This window comes from Urtica dioica, chromosome 2 (genome assembly GCF_054948205.1).
Source record: "Urtica dioica subsp. dioica isolate 48M chromosome 2, U.dioica_male_clone48M_v1_H2, whole genome shotgun sequence".
NCBI classification, from domain to species: Eukaryota; Viridiplantae; Streptophyta; class Magnoliopsida; order Rosales; family Urticaceae; genus Urtica; species Urtica dioica.
The window spans coordinates 55,872,503-55,889,303 of NC_142757.1; the positions used below are offsets into that span (position 1 = coordinate 55,872,503).

The 16,801-nt window shown below is 35.2% G+C and overlaps 1 protein-coding gene across 2 annotated transcripts; it reads left to right on the top strand.

Annotated features, from left to right (window-relative positions):
• Positions 1 to 11,009: 11,009 nt before the first annotated feature.
• Positions 11,010 to 14,947, top strand: ORP2A (OSBP(oxysterol binding protein)-related protein 2A). 2 transcript variants are annotated; one of them, XR_016293788.1, is made up of 10 exons: positions 11,010 to 11,413; positions 12,140 to 12,508; positions 12,601 to 12,655; positions 12,735 to 13,072; positions 13,175 to 13,330; positions 13,421 to 13,588; positions 13,695 to 13,835; positions 13,913 to 14,131; positions 14,212 to 14,363; positions 14,447 to 14,621. XR_016293788.1 is itself a non-coding variant. In XM_089600750.1 (10 exons), exons 1-10 carry the CDS (start codon positions 11,126 to 11,128, stop codon positions 14,621 to 14,623), a joined length of 2,025 nt encoding a protein of 674 aa, XP_089456876.1. In that variant the 5' UTR covers positions 11,018 to 11,125; the 3' UTR covers positions 14,624 to 14,947. The 2 variants fall into 2 exon arrangements, 1 of the variants encoding a protein (XP_089456876.1); XM_089600750.1 differs by having other exon boundaries at positions 11,018 to 11,413; positions 14,250 to 14,363; positions 14,447 to 14,947.
• The last annotated feature ends 1,854 nt before the right edge of the window (positions 14,948 to 16,801 follow it).

Sequence of the window (16,801 nt, forward strand, 5' to 3'; positions counted from 1 at the left end):
TTGGGCTTTACAACTATAAGCATGATAATGATTGATTATTTGAATTTCTTAATTTGTAAGTTTGGAAGCAATTAGCTAACTTGAGTGTTTGGCAGTTCATGGTGAGTCAGAATTCAGGAGATACGAGACATGTACATTTGTTTGGGTTGTCACAATAACAAGCACTCAAAGCTTCATCATTTATTATTACAGACACAACTCAAGGGAAGACAGCGATACTCCACCATGTGTTGCTCTGCCTCGTAGCTGTATTGTATTGTATATATATATAAATTCATGAGAGTGGGAGAGAATTTAATTAGGATGAATATTAGTACTACTAAATAGTAAATACTAATAGGAATAGGAATCTGAATGAGGACCACTATTAGTCAAAGCCTGAAAGCATAGAGAGAGCAGAGATGGTTTCAGAGAGTAATAAGGAAGACTGACTCACTCTCTCTCTTTTCAATTTTGTATTTTCTGCCTATCATTTTGGACTCCTCTGCACTCAATCTCTCTCTTCCCTTTTTCGCTTCCAGTGTTAGATTGAGCTCAACTATAGAAGCGTATCCACTATCAATGAGCCAAATACCCATCTTTTGACTTGACCACCTGAGAATTCTATACCTCAACTCTCTCAAAATGTTTCTAAGCGTAATTCTGCTTTATCTAAAGTAAACTAAGCCCCTTAAATAGACCTGAGGATATGCATGTGACTTACAATTTAAAGCATAATCCAACAATCAGAATTTATAAGGAAATGAAGTGATTGAACAGAAAAAATGTAGATTAGATTTCCTTTCTATCTTCTCATACTAACTAAACGACAAATCTAAACTAACTAGACTACGTGTGACCTGCTAGGTAACGCTTTTCAACCACAAGAAGGAATATTAGTCGCGGTTATTTCAAATTTTAATGTCTCAATTACGCGGCACTTAGTCGCGACTAATTACTGTATAATCGTCTAGAGGAGCGGCGAAGTCTTGTCATGTATGATCGGCCATTTTCAGACATGCTTTTCTGCGCATATATATATTATATATATATATATATATATAAAATAGAGGTGGGTGACAGTGAAATTGTGTATGAAGAGACATGCACGTACTTATTCAGTGCGTACGTTCCAGCAATCAGCTGTCCACAATGTTCTATGGCGAAATAAATCCTCTCACCGACACCATATATATGGATGGTCAATTGTAATTTTCTTTATGTGCATTATTCTCTTAAAAGCTTATCATTTTAGGCCACTGTGGGTAATATGATCAGGTAATAACACTGCTAATTAAAAATTTAAGTAATTACAATCATTATGGGAAAATATCTAAACCTGATCAGCTAGCCTAGTACTACTGTACGTATTCTTTTAATAAAAAGTCATTTGCATTCGTTTCACATCAAACCTAGCTAGTTAGCTTTGAATGGGCGCTTTCAACCGAATAATGCGGATTACGTACAATCTTTTTTATTAGCTTGTAGCCACGAACTTAACGAAAACAACCAAAATAAAGATTTTTTTTTTTCTTTCTTTCTTCTTCTTCTTCAATAAAAGACAATTAGATGCACAGTAATAGTATAGTACTAGAGTTTTCAGAGTTGTATATAATTAAGCTAGACATAATTCAAAGTAAATGATTAGGGATGGTTGAAATGCCGCTATATATTGTGAATGTGGGGTGGTCCCACAAAAGCAAACATTGATTGGAAACGCTAGTCAAGAAGAGAGGGCACATCAAAACTAGATGAAAAGAAAGATAGGATTAAACATAATATAATACTAACAAAACCCATATCATAAGCACGAGGGTTCATAGGATTTGTGGTGAGATAAGGGGTGATCGCACGAAAAATGGGGTGCGAGGGTATGGGGATCACATGTCGATGCTGGGGAGAGGAAAAGATATATACATAAGCGATCGATTGATTGACAGAAAATAAATTGATGTTATTGTGATTAATAATGTGAGAAGATCTTATATATTGTGGTGTGTGTATACATATATATATATACACACACACATCAAAACGACACAATGAGGAAATGATAGGCGTGTGGTGTGGTGTGGTGTGGTGGGGGGTCCGGGATTTAGTGGTAATGTGAGTTGTTTTCCAACTGTGTTTGTGTCGATGCGTGTGATATATTTTGTAACCCAAAATTTGTTGGTTGTTTAGTCCTTTGCAAACATGGACTTGATTGACGGTTGTTGCTTTCTTTTACTTTCAACTTCTCTCTCTCTCTCTCTCACTATTCGATATTGCTTTTTAGCTACCCTTTGAAAATTATGTTCCTAATTGAATGAAAAATATAAGAAAAGAAAGAAAAATGATTTGAAAGATCCGATATTTGGGCTGTGTCAAATGTCCCACTAGTGCAAAATTCAATTCCAAGTTATTTTGATCATATCTAGGTCAGCCTTCATGATCTCTCCCTCAACTATATATGTAGTATGTACTATGTATACAATATAGATATATAGCACTCATCAAGTGATGCTATGTACATTTCACGAGCAACGTTTTTTTTATTTTTTATTTTTTTTTATTTTGAGTAAAGCAACGTTTAGTTTGATGTGCATATAAAATATTAGTTCTTGACCGCTTTTAATATCATTACACAGTACTTACATATATGTATAATTTTATTTTATACTTTTAAAAGCTACATCAAAGAAAAAATAGGAACATGCCATTTCAAATCATATTTTTACAATATTATATGTAGAATAGGATGAAATATATATCAAGCCTTTTATATACATTATTTTTTTTATCATGTGCATTTTGGTCAGTCCACTAAAATTACTGGTAATTCTTGAAGTTTGCATTTATGTATTAATATTTGTTTATTCATTAAAAGTTTGGGAGCTCAAACTAGCTAACAAATAAAAAAAAAAACTTATATGATTTTAAAGTATGTCTAGTAGCTTCTTTCTACTTGTGTTTTTTTTAACTGGGAGACTGGCTATCTGTTCTATAGTCAATTGTCAAACTATCTGTTTTTTTTTTTTTTTTTTTTTTTTTTTTTTTTTTTGTGTGTGTGTGTAATTTCCGAAGAAAGAATATTTTTTTGTATATATATCATTGGTGAATATTATACATATAAATATATTATAATCTAAAATTTTAAATCAGAATTAATGTGTACTAAAAACCTCATCATGATCTTTCTTTTTTTTTTTGCTCTGAAAGAAACCTCCACATGAACAGTGCAAACTTAGTTACCCCTTCTTGTCTTCAACTTTGTGTCATCACTTATATTTTAAATTTTTTTAGCATCATTAGATACCAAGCATGTCATGCCTTATATTAAAGCCACACTTGTACTGCAAATGTTTAGTTACACAAAATTAACCACTATTATATTTAAATAGAGTACAAAACAACTCCGAATCCCATATATGACTTGGAAATGATTCCATTGTCTTTGCCTCTAAATTCACAAACAAAAGCCATATATATTCCCACTTGGCTTATACCATGGCGTACGTGTGTGTGTCTATATATATATATATACATATATATATATATATATATATATATAGGACACCATTATCAATGAAATTTTGAAGAAATTCATGTAAACTTCTGACGTACAGTACTATTGTTGATATATAAAAATGATTACAACAATTCTTCAAAGAATTACTCACCAAGCTGAGTAGATAGGTTTGAGAATGAGATAAACACATTGAGAGTTTCTGATATGTGAGAATTAATTCTTGCCGTTTATGTGAATATGAGAAACCCCTTCCTTCATCCTCTTATCCGTTTGTTTGTTTGTTTTGCTATATAGTGATGAATTTATGTACGTTGATCAACAATTAAATTAGTGGATACCGTTTAGTTTGTGTCCTTGCACGGTTTAATTCAAACAGTGCCCACGCTAACTAATTTTATTTAACTACCAGTGTCTCTAGTACCTTTATTTTGCTTGTTAAATCTTTCTCTTACTTTATAAATTCGATGTATTTCTCGTTTGATAAAAAAAATAGGTTTTGTTGGGTAGTTTTGTTTTTAACGTACCTTGCGAGTCACAGGAAAAAAAAAAGCATTGGAATGATGATGATGAGATGGAAATGAGCATCACAAATGAAGGCCTTGCATTTAGGAACTCTTTTTTTTCCTTTACACACATGGCAATGTCTCATATAGTACAGTAAACATCACACTCAAAGACACTTATTTATAATTAACGATAAAATTGCGTGCAATTGGCATCAAATAGTGTTGAATAAAACAAGAATATTGTACCCACATGCCTTCCAATCTGCCTGTTGTGCTTTTGGAATTGACAATTAGTCTTTATTACAAGAATATTGAACATGGCTGGCCTGGCTTTAATTTTATCCAGATTTTTTTGTTTGTGAAGTACTTGGATATATATTAGAGCTCTCTATTTGACGCTATGAAAGTAGTTTTTGCCTTTTTTAAGATGAGTGAACGAAACTGGGAAGCGACTTGTGATTTGGACCAACAAGAGCTTAAGCATTTGGTGGTCCAAAATTAGCACTAATACGGACACGTGGCTTGGCACAAAGAAGATAGTATTGGTCTCACAAAGAGCTGACACCATTATTTTTTGGGGTGAGTGTTGGGGATCTTATTTGCTCTCTCATATTAATTTCATTTATTAAATTCAACATCTGAATATTATTCTGTACTTTGCAGGGACGTAAGAAACAATGCAGTTCTTTTTATTACTATTTTCTTTTTAATATGTACATATATTCAACTTCAATTTGGGCTATAAATTCTATGGACTCGTCACTCTCACATCCATGATCAGATACAGTTTTTTTTTCATTCAGATCTCAGTTTTTGTATAGCACTACTTTTACTTTGAATCAAATATCGAAGCAAATTATTTAGCAGGCAGATTGTTAATTATTTTTTCTTCGTATATTCACTATTTTATCTGGTAATGAGATATATTGCGGTTATTAGTCCAAAACTATCTGCAATCTGAACATCAAAAGTCCAATACTAGCTAGTGATGGTCTGATTGTATTCATACTAAAATTTAATGACCAAGTTTGACTTATGCGTTTAAAAGACAAACTAAATATTAATGCATTTATTCGACTATAATTAATACTGTTCGAGATAGAAACATTTAATGCCGAATAATTAATTTCAAAAAAAGAAAAACGAATATGGAATGCTATTTGTCCAGCTTCGCTTAAAAACCCTAACATTGACTGGGATACGGACCCACATATTGTCAACAAAACTGAATGATATTTTTAGTTTTTGGTAAGAAAGAAATCAGAGAAGAGGACCACCGATACTGAGACAAATTATGATTCTGATTAGGTCAAATAAGTTGATCCACGTGAAGTTTCTGAAATCATTGTAATTTTTAGTTTCGACTTTGTTTGCTGTCCAAAAAAATAAAAGGAGAAAAAGAGGTTATTGTAGGTTTTTTTTTTCTTTTCTTTTCATAAATTCAAGTCTTGTGCATATATAATAACAACACAATAATTCAAGAAAATTCTTGCATTACATATAACCTCTGTTCTGGATTCTCCGATTTTTGTTCTCAGTAATGTATTAGTTATAAATATATGACTGACCATACTATCGTCTGTCTACAGAGTAATTTCAAGAATTAAAAAAATGGTATATAGCATCACGACTAGCTAATAGTAAGTAATAAAGTGGACTAATTTGGGTGATATATATATATATATATATATATATATATATATATATATATATATATATCATGTAACTCAGTCTTCCACTCCCCGGGCTTCCTCTTTCATTTTGAATATATATATATATATATATATATATAGGTAATATTTGTATATGCATGTGCGTGTGTATTAACTATTAATGTGAACTAAATATATTATGCATTGTATTAGAATGTCCCAAATTAATTGGTACTTTAGCAATGGACTCATTAGAAGTGTGTGACATCCAATCTTCACTCTTAAACTAACTTAGGAGTGTGAGTTAAACCCACATTTTTAATACCTTGTATACATCATATATAATATATATATATATATATATATATATATATATATACTTATTATGATCATAATATGATGTATCATTTTTTGCTCCGCTTTTGCCACCACTTTATCAGTTCATATATTCAATGCCGCAACGTACAATGTGGCCCATTGTATAGCCATTGCTCATTATATATTGTACATATATAACCATGCGCATTCAAATAGAATGGAAAATTCGGATGGAACGTAAAATTCTGCTTGTTACAGTTTTGGATATCACCTCGAACATATGTTGGAATTTTATGGATGGAACGATTGCGCATTTAAGTGGAACTAAAAAATCCGCATTTTACTCTCATTAATTTAGTTTCGCATGGACGATTTGTTTTCATGACGGATTCAATTGCAAAACTGGAATGCTTTACATTGTATGATCATGAAAATTTTGATGGAACATAAAATATTGCCCGTGAACGCTAAGGAAAAAGAGTTCAATCATAAATTTGTCTTAATTTTTCCATTTTCAAAATATTATCATTTAGGTAATCCTAGGATAAAAAATCTATCCCAATATTATATTCAATATGATTAAATGACAAGTCGATAGAATTCTGTATCGAATTTATATTTTTGTATGCTCTATGGCATTCGAAAATACTTACTTAGGTCAAAGATATTGCGATTTCGTTAGTTTATATACATCTATTATAGTGGCTCTTTAAAAAAAATGTGTCTCATATGCCTTATAATTTTATGCCGAAATGATTAATCCACAATTTTATTCGACTTCTTATTTTCACATCAATGACTTGGTTGGTTGAAATGATTCCACCACTTTATTTTTATCAGCTGCAAAGTATTATTGGCAAGATATCTCTTAACATGATCCTCAATATCTTGAGACATCTTGGCTATTGTATTCAGATCCTAAGATATTTTGTTTGGTTCGATATCTTTGGAAAGTTTCTAGTTTTGTTCAAGAGTACATATATGCACAAGATCTTCTTCGAATATTTCTACACGTTTTTTTGTTTGGGAAACCAAACTCAACTTCCATTCATGTGGACCATTATAAAAGAGATAATCTATGCATGTTGGTTTTTTTCGAAGCATTCTTCATATATTTTTGGTTCTTGGGCGTGTACGACTAGCAAGTCAAGAAATAGCGGGTTGGTTGATGCGTGTATCTCTATCTTGTGTTCCATCTTGTGAGTGATAGATAATAGGTCTATAATTCTTTCATTGAAATTGTAAGAAACAAACACTCGAGTGAGTGTTTAAGCTGAAGTTAAGAGAACTCGGATTCAGGAGAGCTTGGGTTGGAATTCGTGTAGCAATATAATAAAACAAATAATTGGCTGCTTAAGCCACGGAATGTGTAGCAATTTAATTTTAGCCACCCTTTCGTTAATTTCCCGTAAATATCCATCTTGCTTACGTGGCAGCTTATTAATTGAGTTAGTTTTACATTTTTGCCCTTACGCTATTTTAATTAGGCAGTTTTTTTTTTTAATTTCGAATTAAATATTGAAACCGAATAGGGAAGCTTTCAAATTTGAAATTTGAAACTTGAGCAGATTTTGAAAGTTCTCAACCATTAATTGTTATGTATTTGGAAATTTTCGGCGTTGACTTTAGGTAATTAGTTTCTATTTTCGTGCAATTAATTATGGATAAAATCTGTAAATATATTCTTCATTCATTGCTATTATTTGTCTTCCATATATTCATAAATTCCAGAATTTTCGTGCTCAAAATATTTCCAGAATTTTTTTTCAGTGCAAATACGCGATTATACTGTAAATAAGCTTTGTATTTACAGTGAATATACTGTAAATATGCTTTGTTTTTACAATGAATATACTGTAAATAAGCTTCGTATTTACACGAATATACTGTAAATATGAGTTCTATTTACACGAACATACTGAAAAAAAAAAACTGTTTTTCGCGGAGTCCATAATATCGATCAGGACCTTTGGACGCAGGTTCTTCTCTTCTCGGAAAATTCAAACAGGGAGCACGAGAAAAAAAAATCAATCTCTTGAATTCCGACGGTTCTCTTTGATGAATACCTTCTCAATTTGATGAATTTTCATGGGAAATACCTTCTCAATTTGATGAATTCCATTCCGACGGTCCTCTTTGATTCCAGCCGAACTCCTCGTCAATCTCTTCTCGGCAACTCCCGGCGACTCCCCGGTCCGAGCGCGCGCGGGTTTTGGGTCCGCTCATGACGGGGTGTTTGGTGGTGGTCCGGTCGAGCGTTCTCTTCTTCCTCGAGCTCTCACTCCCTCGATCTCTCTCTCGGCTCCTCTCTCTCTCTCTCGGTTCTCTTTCATTTTTTTTAAAACTATAAATGGGAGCGATTGTGGTTAAGTGTGAACGCAGCTACACGGTTATAATTACCTCCTTGATATTCGCGAGCATTAATAACCAAATATTTGACTTGATTACGTGTAAATATTGAAAGAAACTGGGCGGGAAAACAAAAGGGTAGTCTAGCTAGTCATATTTTGGCTGTAAATAAATCCTCCTGGCTATTTACCATTTATTAACAAAATGTGGGCTAAAAATAAATTGTATATTTTCAGGAGGCTATATAGCTTAATTACCCATAATAAAAAGGTTTTGAAGATGTGATAATTCATATAAGATTATTGTGTATTATAGATTACTTATTTATTAGTGATTTTTTTTCACTAGACTACAACCCTATAAATTTAGGTGACATTCCACCAAGCTAGATTAACAATGACTTGTATCTTTACTTTGTATGCATTGAATAACTTAATAACTTGTCTATTGCATCTGAATAACTTGTCACACTCATTTTCTCGACATTAATATATTATCTCTGAGTAAACACAAGTAGACACCTTTATTACAATAATATTGGATACAAAATCACAAACTTCCGGTTTATTATGATTACAACTTGTACCTCATAATAACATATGAATAATACAATGAAGAAAAAAATGCATTATTTAGTTTATTACGAGTATTTCCCTAAAAACTTATAGTTTCTTAAAGTGTGCAATTAATTAGCTTCGATTTTCAAGAAGACATACACATTTGCCGAATACAATGTTCCCATCATTGCGTGCAATATGAAGCATTATTAATGAAGTATACTATATGATTAAGTAGAAGTTTGTCAATATAGTTGCTTTGCTTGGATAGTAAAGCACCTAGGGATGGACAGAGATCTAATAGCTAGCTTTTCGGTTGAGTTCATGCAGATTTTCCAAGATCTTATAATAAATTAATCCTACTTAGTTTGTAATATATATTACATGTTATATATTCAATACGTTTGACTTAATTAGCAGCATTTCTCAGCTTTAAATAGTTTGATGGGCATAAAAATGCTACCACATTGTAGAGAACGAACATAAGGAATTAAATCTTCAAACAAATTTATTAATTAATATTAGTTAAGGTTTGTTATACACTAAGTAATTTTATTATTACATATTTAACAATGTTGAAATTTTCATATTTAATTCACCAATTTCATGCTAATACTGATCATAGTTTAAAATTTAATGTATTGAATATTTATATTGTTCATTTTTTATTAGTATTTGAGTTTCATGTTTTGTTCATCACATCAATGTTAATTATATTTACGTTGTCAATTTTATATTGAGTTATTAAGCTATATAGCCACACGGATATAGTGGATTGAGATATAGCCCACATTTAGTTAATTTTTTGTAAATAGCCAATTAAACTTATTAACAGATTAATAAAAGACTTATTTAACACAGTCAAACATATATTTTAGGTAGTTAATAGGCTGCCACATATGCAAGTTGGCTATTTACAAAGTATTTACCAAATGTTTGGCTAATTTACAATTCTTATAGTTTAGGTGGCTTATGTAGCCAATTTTTTGTTTTATATTTATATATTTTTGTTTAGAATCTAATGTTTTGAATCTTCATTTGGTTTAAATTTACAAGTTTTTTCAAAAGTCTACAATTTATATATATTTTTATGTGACTTGTAACTACATCGGGGGTTGACCATGTGTATTGTATGACCTTTTTAATAGCTTTTTGGTGGAAAAATGAATATTTGCTTTTGAGATTAATTATATTATTTGACTATTTTATATTAATTAAAACTTTGAATAGTTTTCATGATTAGTTAGCCAGATGTCTTGAAAACTCAAATCAAGCTTAAAATCTTATAAAAAAACCTAAAGAATCAAGTACAAACTCCAAAAAATTTAGATCTTGAAACTTGCCTTGTGAGACTTGGGGTAAGCTGCGAATTTTGAAGATTGTACACCGGTGGAACGAGAAACACCGGACTCGCGCGAAAAGAAGCAAGATCTAGTCATGGCCGAGGCAGATTCTCCGAAGCAAAATTCTCGTGAGATATTGAGTGCGAAAAATATCGCAAGAAACAAACCAATTTACGAGTTATTCACAACTCGCTCATGCACCTCTGCTAGAAACAAGAACTCGCTTGAGATTTCAATCTTGCTTGAAATGAATATTCTCACGGATTAAATAAACAAATCATAATAATGGCCAATAAATTAAATTATCGTAGTGGTCAATTGACGTAGGATAGATATTCCTAATTATATATATATATATATATATATATATATATATATATATATATATATATATATTTAGGCATAGCCAGAATTAAAAGAAATAAAAAGACAGAGATGTGATTAATAAGGAGATGGATCGAGGGAGGGTCCCTCAGCTCCAAAACAGAAGTCACAGATCGTCCACACACACCAAATTACCATTCTGCCACCCACCTAAGACCAAACACTCTTACTCTTCTGAATCTCATCACCACACGCGATTATACATATATCCATTCCATACTATAGTTTCACTTTCATTCATACACTCATCCGTATATACTATTGCGTATATACTTTGCCATCAACTCACTCATCCGATTAATTTATTCCTTTTTTTTTTGGTGGAAAAATGAGTAGTATATTTATGAATATATAGTTCAGAAGCGACGTCGTGCAGGTTTGTTATTATAAATAACAAGCGATCGATCGAATCTCTCCTCTTCTCTCTCTCTCTCTCTCTCTCTTTTAGAGTGTATATATATATCTATAAACACAATGGTGTGGGTTTTGTAACAAGTGATATGTATATGTGTGGAAGGAGGAGTGAGGAATGAATCATCCGCTGTGCTGCATCTCCGTGGCGGCGGCGGAGTCGTCTCCGAACGGCGCGGCGGCGGAGGGGTCGGAGGTGGCGGGGGTGCTGCAGAAATGGACCAATTACGGCAAAGGGTGGAGGTGGCGATGGTTCATGCTCCGCTCCGGCGTCCTCTCCTACGCCAAGATTCACACCACTCTCGCCGCCGCCGATGATCCCAATCTCCGCCTCATCGGCGATCTCTCCGCCGCACCTTACTCTCGCCGCCGCCACCACAAGACCCTCTCCATCGTCCACCTCAAGGTATTCTTGCAATCAGATCTCATCCAAGAACCTCATTTTCATTTCTCATTATACTTTTCAAGTAACACCACAAAAATAAACAATACCGTGTGCTGTCTCTCTCTACGCCTCTGATCGGACCATGGGAATTGTGTATATATACATATATTATATTATATACTAAAGACAGAGAAATATTATGCGCACCAACAATACTATATACAATCTTGTTTTGCATATCAAATTAATTTGGGTAACTTCATATTCTCTTCTTGCCTCTTTACTTGCTATTATTATTACGTGGGCCTCATCTTCTATACACATTATTCAAAGATTGGATCTTTTAATATTATTATTACTATTATTTTGGTTTTTGTTTTGCTAAAATTGGTTTATGCATAGCTAGTGGCTTTAAAAAGCATATACTAAAGTATTATTTTTTTCAAAATTGGTATATCCTAAAAGTAAAAGTGGTAGATCTGATCAAATCAAACCCCATGACGTTGAATTCTAGGTATAATGATGTTTGTCATCATATTTAGAAGGAGTAAACTTACTAGGTTGTTTGCTTGTTTGTGACTTTGTGTAAGCTTAGCGCTAACTACAATTGAATCACTCTTGAAAAAAAGTGGATCGATAAAGGTTCAATCTTTATCATCTGAACTAGGAAATAGCAAAACCCCCCACCTAAAAAAACAGATTCACTTACGATAAAATCCTCCCAAAAAAAAAAAAAAAAAATCACAGATCTCATCGTTTCGGGAGAGCAAATCGGACGAGCGGCGATTCTACATATCGACGGCGACAAAGACTCTGCACCTGAGAAGTGGGTCGAAGGGAGAGAGAGAGGCGTGGGTTCAGGCTCTGCTTTCGACGCGAAGCCTGTTTCCTCTGAGAAGGTCGGTGAGCGAGGGCGGTTTGTCGTCGAAGAGCTTGTCGGTGTCGACGGAGCGGCTGAGAAAGAGGCTGGTGGAAGAGGGCCTCTCCGAGACTGCCGTGAAAGAGTGCGAGCAAATCATGCTCGCCGAGTTCTCCCACTTACAATCCCAATCGCATCTCAACCACAGCTCTTCTTCCTCTTCTTCTTCTCTGCTTCACTCTCTCACCCGATTCCAGGTATGCTTACGTAAATCTCTATCCATTCACGCCAATTTTAGAATCTTTTTACTTTTTTATTGAACGCGTGTAATCTCTATATCCATCCGCAGCCTTCGGCTTCTGGGATCAGGGGGTTTTCAAGCATAGGACGTGGAAAATACAGTGGTAAGTAAGAAAGTTGAGCTTTTTCAGTGTTATAGGTTTGACCGAAAAAGTAATGTTTTTTTTTTTTTTGGGGTTATAGAATGTAGCACGACGGAGTCGTCGGAGGATATCGAGAAGCAAGAGGAGGCGTGGGAGGAAGATCATGAGGCGGCCTTTTACGACTCTGTCGAGAGCTTCTCCGGCGTGAACGGAACGGAGATCGAGACGGAGATGGAGAGAAGAAAGAAGCTTCCGGAGCCGGCGGAGAAGGAAAAAGGGGTGAGCCTGTGGAGCATGATCAAGGACAACGTCGGCAAAGACTTGACCCGCGTTTGCCTCCCCGTCTTCTTCAACGAGCCCATCTCCTCTCTCCAGAAATGCTGCGAAGACATGGAATACTCTTATCTTCTCGATCGCGCCTATGAGTTTGGAAAAGCGGTATATACACTCTAAAACACGGCTTTCTAATATTAATGAGAAGAATGTCTTTTGAACGGGAGAGAGGCACTGGTTTATGGGTTTTTTTTTTTTTTTTTTCAGGGGAACAGCTTGGAGAGAGCGCTGAACGTCGCGGCGTTTGCGGTGTCGGCTTATGCTTCGTCGGAAGGTCGGCACTGCAAGCCGTTTAACCCTCTGTTGGGGGAAACGTACGAAGCCGATTTCCCCGACAAGGGAATCCGTTTCTTCTCCGAGAAGGTGCGTTCCATTCTCGATCGCATCGTCTCTGTTACTTTCCGTTTTCCGTCGAATGCTTTTTTTAAATGATACGGCGGGTTTCGGAAACAGGTGAGCCACCACCCGACTCTGATCGCCTGCCACTGCGAAGGCCGGGGATGGAAGTTCTGGGCCGAAAGCAACATCCGTACCAAGTTCTGGGGGCGCTCGATTCAGCTCGACCCCGTTGGAGATCTGTCCCTCGAATTCGACGACGGAGAAGTTTTCCGGTGGAACAAGGTCTGGTTGTGTGGGTAGTATACAGCTATACTGTGTTGCTTCATTTTTTTATTTTTTTATTTATACACTAAAGATCACTCATGTCTGTTGTACATTATCATCATAGGTTACAACAACCATTTATAACCTTATCCTTGGCAAAGTGTACTGTGACCACCACGGAATCATGGATATCCGGGGAAATCGCCAGTACTCGTGCAAGCTCAAGTTCAAAGAGCAGTCACTTCTTGACCGAAATCCTCGCCAGGTTAGTGATCGCTTGCGCAATAGAGGAAAAAGCGTCTGCTTTATCTGATATAATAATAATACAAATGTTGGTTTCAGGTCAGCGGATTCGTTGAAGATGCTTCCGGAAAGAAACACGCTTCGGTGTTTGGGAAGTGGGACGATAGCATGTACTGGAGTTCGAGTGGGGACGGAAGCGGCCCGTCGTCGGCAGAAGCGACGCTGTTGTGGAAAAGGACAAAGGCTCCTCAGAATCTGACGCGCTACAACTTGACGTCGTTTGCGATAACGTTGAACGAGCTGACGCCGGAGTTGCAGGTACGGTCGGGAATTAACGAGGATTAGATAAGTTGTCTCTTTCTTGCGTTGATCACGGATCTTGAATTGGTTTGGTATAGCTTTGTCTGACGTTCGGGTATTTGATCACGGATTAAAGGAGAAACTCCCGCCCACGGATTCCAGGCTGAGACCCGACCAACGGCATCTCGAGAACGGAGAATACGACAAGGCCAACGCCGAGAAGCAGCGCTTGGAGAAGAGGCAAAGAATGGTATGGACTATGAAATGCAATGCAATGCAATGCATTGCTCTCTCTCTCTCTCTCTCAAGTGAGCTTTATATCTTACGATGCAGTCAAGGAAGCTACAAGAGAGTGGGTGGAAGCCGAGATGGTTTGCGAGAGAAGGCGAAGAAGGAGCGTTTCGATACTCGGGCGGATATTGGGAGGCTCGTGATCGGGGAATATGGGATGATTGTCCCCACATTTTTGGCGAGTTTGATCAAGATCATATCCCCCTTGAATCCTCGTGAGACGACTTTACTTGCGGACTCAGATTACAAGGTTTGCGAGTCACACAACTAACTGACCCCCTTAGAATGTCTAACACCGCGGCTGCGATTTGGTTGGTCATTATCATTGGAGTGTTGGCTTGTGCTAGCCCTTGGCTAACACTCATATTTTAGTTCCACATTTATTTGTACCTCATTTTTCTCTTCCTACAAATAAAAGTGGAATCATTGATAATTCTCGCAACCTTTTTAAAGGCCATTGCGAAAAGTAAGTAAAAACAATACAATTGCAGATTCTATCGATCCTTTCTTCTTCACCTATTTCCGAAGCATACAAGTCTATTACGGTATATACTGGTTAATTCATTCAGTTTTGTAGTTTTGGTGAGCTTGCTTAGTATTGAATCTTGGTAGAGCCGAAAGGACTCGAGTAGAAATCAATTAGTAAGGAATAGGAAACTAAGTAAACATATTCCAAGTCCAAGATATCAGATATATCTTATCTAACCAGATTTCGGATAAATAGCAGATATCAGGCACCAAATTGTCACTATTAGAAGTGTTTGATAACACTGCTCTAAAGAGCTTACAAGTGAAAGAATATCCCATGAATAGTTTGAGCGAAAAGTATTGAAGAAAAATGACAAATAAAAAAATAAAAATAAATAAGACCAAAATTTCTTCGGAGTACCGATTAATTTAAGCAGTATCTTTTTGCCATCAATAATAAACAAGTTGTAACAATGGTATTATTTTCTCTTACTTTAGGAATGGTAGGTTTTGATGACTTTTTCATTCTACTCCGACATGCAAGTCAAAATTTACCACCCGTCAAAGTTGACCCATTTCTAACATAAGAGACATGTTGGCCTGTGGATTGGGCCATAATTTGGTTTGGGCCTCATCTGATACCAAGTACTACTAGCCAATTTGCATGAGAACTTGCAAATAAATTCCTCTACAAGCAAAATACAAAAAATTGGCTACGTAAGCCACCTAAATTATAGTAATTGTAAATTAGCCAACCTTTGTTAAATACTTTGTAAATAGCCAACTTGCATACGTGGCAGCCTATTAACTATCTTTTTTTTACATGTTTGACCGTATTAAATAAGTCTTTTATTAATCTGTTAATAAGTTAACTTGGCTATTTACAAGAAATTAACGAAAGGTGGGCTATTTCTCAATTCACTATAACCGTGTGGCTATATAACTTAATAACCCAACAAAATATGGTGTTGCTCGCGATGCATTGCGTCCCACTCGCAAGTAATCCTCAATCAATTGTAGACAGTAATGATATAATACATTGCAACTTCTGAATATAAAAACATTTCGTCTCCGGTGATGATCTTCACGTCTAAGTCTTAAAAACGCCTCCTTTCTTTAGTGATCTCCACCGTTCAAGAGTTTAGGGCTCTCATTTTTATATAAGAAGAAACGGGACTTGAGAATTTTTGTAAGAACTTTCCACGTCGCATTACCACGGCACTGCTTTTCTAGCGTTTTGGCAATTTGTTTCGAACAAAAAATAAAACGCCGCAGCACTATTGCTGCGACTCTAGGCTTAAGTGACCCGTCCTTACTCCACCTTCCCCCAAAATACAGAAAAACAAAGAATGAATTCATTCACAATTTTATTAGAATTTATAAAACACATGAAAGTCATAACGAATGCGATACTTTTTCTTCATCTTTAGCAATCAATGGTTAAGTCTGCAATTTCAAACATTATTGAGGACATCATGTCGTTTGGAAATTGACCATATTACCTTTATATTCACATACGATTTTGTCTCGTTCCACAATTTTCAACAAGGTTAGGCAATAATGAAAGATGTGTGTTGAGTATTAAGAAGTGGAAAGGATTGAGTAGCGACAATAGTGATGCACCTTCGACCCATAAACTGATTAACTACACACACACGCGCGTGACTAAGTCACAAACTTCTTTCAGCACAACGATACAAAATTAATTAATTCATACTGGTCATTTCACTAGAAAGTAACGCATATTTTACCTATCCCATTTGTAGGATTGTACCTAAAAAAAATATTGGACCACTGAATTATTGATGAATTATTGGCGTACGTAGAAGAGATATGTTAATTTGTAGATACGGATATATTCATATACAAATACGTATATAGGTGCAACACATGCGTCTAATTAATGGTGGACGATTCGTTGTTAACCAG